At 34.0% G+C, this 5,000-nt stretch overlaps 1 protein-coding gene across 1 annotated transcript in view; it reads left to right on the plus strand.

The window, feature by feature from the left end:
- The window catches only part of SLC39A12 (solute carrier family 39 member 12), a 102,649-nt gene that overhangs the window by 58,465 nt on the left and 39,184 nt on the right, over nucleotides 1-5,000 (plus strand). The window contains exons 9-11 of the mRNA XM_074195228.1: nucleotides 1,096-1,155; nucleotides 2,289-2,396; nucleotides 4,748-4,814. Coding sequence (XP_074051329.1) covers nucleotides 1,096-1,155; nucleotides 2,289-2,396; nucleotides 4,748-4,814 — 235 coding nt within the window. The remainder of the gene's footprint in view (nucleotides 1-1,095; nucleotides 1,156-2,288; nucleotides 2,397-4,747; nucleotides 4,815-5,000) is intronic.

Consider the following 5,000-nt stretch of genomic DNA (forward strand, 5'->3'; position numbering starts at 1 on the left):
TTGAAATATTTGCTCTGCCCCTACCTATGTACCATCATGAGTCTCAGTTTTCTCAACCAGAAAATGAGCTATTTAGACTAGATAATCTGAGGTTCCTTCTATCTCTATATTTTATGATCCCATGATCTTGGAGAATAGATCTGTGACAAAATACAGAATCATTTCCTTCTTAGAGTTGGAGGGGATCTTAGGAGTGATTTAATCCAATCCCTTCTCTAAAGGCAGAATTCCTTCTACCAAAGTCCTGACAAGTGGTTATGCAGCCTTCACTGGCAGATGTCCAAAGATAGAGAATGATTTTGGTAACTTATTCCATAGTTTTATATAGTTCTAATAGGAAATCTGTTTTTGTTTTCTTTTCATTTCCACCTCTAATGCTATCATGCAAAACAAATTTGGTTCCTCTTCCTCATGGTGCATAGGTTTTCTTGTACCCCTAAACCTCCTTTTCTCCAGTGAAACATCATTTCTTTAAATGATTCTCATATTACAAAATTTCTAATACCCTTTCCATCTTGGTCAACGTGCCCTGTATGTCTTCTAAGGTGACAATATTCTTTATAAATGGTGATACCCAGAATTAAACACCTAATTGCACCAGTATTGACCTGAGGAAGACATGGTACAGTGGTTCATTCTTTCCTTATGGACACTGCTTATTATGCATTCTGAGACTATATATATATATATATATATATATATATATATATATATATATATATACTGCTATATCATACCATTAATGCATAATGAGCTTTCATTCCATTCTAATGATTTGCTTAAATGCAAATGGGTCGAACATCCCTTTCTCTCCCAGGCTATGGTAACATGAGGTATACATTATAGCCCTTAAAAAGTTAAAGTTAACTCCATCATGTAAATGAAAAAGGGATGGTTTCAGATCGATAACATATATTCTGTTTCTCCTCATTGTTCCATGTTATGAAAATAAAATAACTACTTGGGAGACACAAAAAATATGTGTGGGTATATGTTTTAACTTCAGGGAGATTTGTATTACCTTACTACCTAAATAACTTACTAATAGCCAATATTTATACGAATCTTTTTTCAAATATACATTCCTTCTTGCAGACTCAAAACAGTCCCAATAAGGTAGGTGGTGCAAATGTCATTCCCAATTTGCGAATGAGCGTGAGGCTTATCCATGTTTAGTAAGATGTAGAGTAGTGATTCAAATCAATTTTCTCTGACTTCCAAGTTCCATTCCTTCATGTTGTCCCTTAGATTTTTTCCCTCACCTACTGGCTCTTCAATGGTTCTTATACTAATGGGGAACCTAAATAAAATGTCATAGTTATATAGAAGTTATCATTAGCATCCTAGAGATAAATAACATTTGACCTGCAGATTTTCCTTTCTACTTTTATTTAAAATGATCCTTGGCTCATAGGATGATTCCCTTGGGTCCATACCAATATAGCATAGTAGAAAGGAAAGGAAAGGTAAAAACATTTTTCAGTTATCCTGAAAGTGAAATAAACTAGGGAAACAATGTATATTCTAAGGGAAGAATGGGAATATAGCTGACAGAGAAATATGACAGTTCAGAACATTTAATACTTTGGCCTTTAACTGAGATTGTTTCTCTGTATCAAAGCTTTCTCTGAATTTCTAATAAGAAATATGCTTAAGTTTTTGAACAATTAATAACATGCATTATATAGAATTAAGGGCCTGTCAATATTTCAACAGGGACTCTGTTTTTATTTTAAGTTGCATAAGTTTCTTTGTTTCCTTCATGGTGAGTTTCCACTTTAATTTGTGTTATTTGGGTACATTTGGGGCTGTCAGTATTTTGATAGTAACTGTTTTCATTTTAAGTTGCATAGGTTTCTTTGTTTTCTACATGGTAAGCTTTGACTTTAATTTGTGTTATTTGGTTACATCCATCAAAAAATACACAAATTATAAGCTTTTAGCAAGTATGACTGTTGAACAAGCCCATTCTTCTAGCAGACAATGTAAAAACCCACTACTGTTCCTGTCCTTCTTAAACTCAACTAGCAATTTTCAGTGTTAAATTTCAAAAGCCTCGGATCTCCTTGAAATTGTGAGAATTCCTGCCTAATTTTTCAGTTTAGGCATGGAGTTTTGTAAGTCAAAGTCTATTAACAAATTCTAGAACACTTCCAAGGGTTTTTGTTCTCTAGTGAATCACTTTCTGAGATAATAGAAATGCTAATTCTAAGCATGAGACTGGTCAAGGCTGCAGCTGCATCCATTTAACCCTGGCATTAACCGAAACATCCTCATACCTCCAATAGGGCCTATCCCTAGTTAATGGGCATGTGGGCCATGCCCATGAGCTTTCAGTGGACACTGACTTAAATGACCAATCAGGCAGAGAAAAATCCACTTCAACTATCCAGTTGGTAGGTCATCAGTCTTGAATGTTTCTTTGACTTGATTTTCTTCTTTTCTCTTTTCCTCAATGAAAAAAAATGAAAATCAGTAGAACATTTAAATGTGACTCTCACTGATGATTTATCTATTCTTAATCATGACAAGTGCTTCTCAGAAAGAACTGCCAGACACCTGGAAGTTGTTTTGATATGCAAAAGACACTCTTTCCCCTGACAAACTGACATCACTGTTATATGTACAAGTAGGGAACATATTAGCATCATATACTTTCTCTGATTGCTCAAAAAAAATCTGCTCATGCTCTATTGAAGAAAGGCCATTTAGATCTTTTGGTTTTCTAATTGAAGTGATCTTTGGCCATGATTGGTTGACAAAAAATAGATATTTGTGGAAGGAATCAATTATTGCATCTTATCATTGGTGCTCATTTCTTAATGGAGAATGGGTTCTGACCAATGAGATGTTTTCAATGAGGCCAATTGCCCATACAGAAATCTCTTCTAGATTTCAATGCACAGAAATTAATTAAGTTTATGTCATGGTCTATCCAGTCTAACTACCATGTAAGACAGCAGTCAAGAAAGAATAAACATTTTTGAGACTTTTTATAAATGACTAATGTTGTATTTCACTTGCCTTAGATAACTATGACTCCAGGGTAATATGTCTTCTTTGAGAGGAAATAAAGGTATATTAACTTGAAGTGAAGCTTCCCTAGTAGATGTTAGATCTACCATTATTCTAGAAACATGCACAAGAAAACTCAGTTTTAAAAAAATGCACTTATTATTTGAGTATGTTAAGTATCTTTTAGATAGAGATAGGGAGACCCATTTTGTCTGTGATGCATGAAACTTATTTACATTCAGATTATATTACTTCTATATCAATGAAGTGATTGAGATGCCATGAACAACATAAGCAAAATTCTGCTGCTAAATGAATGTATTTGCTCTATTTCAATACTTTAACCCTTCCTTTTGGCCTATAAATTGTAAGGTCAAGCAGAAGCAAAAACAAAATTACTGGGATTATTTGGTAGGATTCAAATTCCTCTTCTATTCAGAACTTGGTTAGGTAGAATGAAGAAAAGGAATAATTCTTTGCAGTCAACGTTTAGTCTAAGATATTTGTCTATTAGTTTTTTTCATATGCTATGTCAGGAAAGGCTGTATAAACTGAAAGAAATACTAGAATTCCTATCATTAAACTGAATCTCAGGTATTGTTGTTTATATCCTGAAAGTTAAAGAGTATCATTTCTAGTATGCTATGAGTGTTCTGAGCTCACAAGATAAGTATAAGGAAAATACTTTATAAATCAGAGATAGGACCCATTCTTCAGTCATTTTGAATGATTCTTTTAGATTGACAGAATTTCCCAAATCTCTCCCCTGGCTGCCTCCACATGATTCAAAACAAATCAAACCAAAATAAAATACTCCTTGGTCAAAGGAAAATGCCCTTAACTCATACGGCTTCTTGCATAACCACTATGATGAAGGGTCTATTTTGTAATGTCTGGACTAGGGCAAATTCATCCTTGGCATCATATTTTATTGAGTTTGGAACAGCGGCTTTGTCAATTATATCTGGTGTCATCTTCATAGTGGCCAAGTTGAATAGACAGGTAAAAAATACACTCTTCATATGATCCAATAACTATCTGGGGCATAGAGATGGGGAATAACTGGCCTGATAATCAACTGAGTCAGTCACAGAATCAGATCCTTCAATCTTGATTCATGATCTAAATTCAATTGCAAACCTTCTTTCCTCTGGGATCTGAATGGCTGAAGGCAAAAAAAAAACCCCAACTGTACCCCGATAAACCGGTATCTTCTCTCCCAAGTCTATAAGTGTAACTTGTTACCCAAACAAGATTGAATTACTGAGTAGCAAGGAAACAGATGCAAAATGACCTACTACTATAAATAAAATCTGATATCTATGTATCACTTTTTCCATTCAGAATATACCATATATTGAAAGGTCAGTAAAAGAATTTTGGCCAACCCACAGGAACAGCATAAATAAATTTGAGAATCTTATCTATAAACCTTTCAGTTTCATAGATCCTTCCCTAATTTAGGACTATTCAAAAAAAAACCAAAACCTCTTCAATGGCCTCTGGCCATCCTGTGGAGTAATCTGCTATTCACAATATCTTTATGATCCAATATCTCTGCTTTCAGTTCTTCAGTCCTAGCTTTCTAAGTTAATCACTAAAATGCAAATGATTTAATATTTACCTGTTCAGATATACTATAAGCTATCTAACAACTCTAGAACTTTTAAAAAAATTTAATAACAATGATGAAAAATCCTTATCTTTCATTGATTTTCTTTGTCCTAAACAGAAAAGTTCTGAAGATTCAGACAGAGCTGAAATTCCAGTAGATAGTCTGACTGCCTCAACCAGAAAACGTAAGTATTGTGGAAAACATTGACTATTTAAAACTGAGAGGAGAGGAAGAGAAAAAACATTTATTTAGTCCCTACTATGTATCAGGTACAACAGCAACTGATTTCCAAATATCTCATTTGATCCTAAGAACAGGTACAAGCCAAGGAGAAATGTCAAAACTGGAATGATATTTTGTATTCCACTGT

The sequence above is a fragment of the Macrotis lagotis genome, chromosome 7 (genome assembly GCF_037893015.1).
Source record: "Macrotis lagotis isolate mMagLag1 chromosome 7, bilby.v1.9.chrom.fasta, whole genome shotgun sequence".
NCBI lineage: Eukaryota > Metazoa > Chordata > Mammalia > Peramelemorphia > Peramelidae > Macrotis > Macrotis lagotis.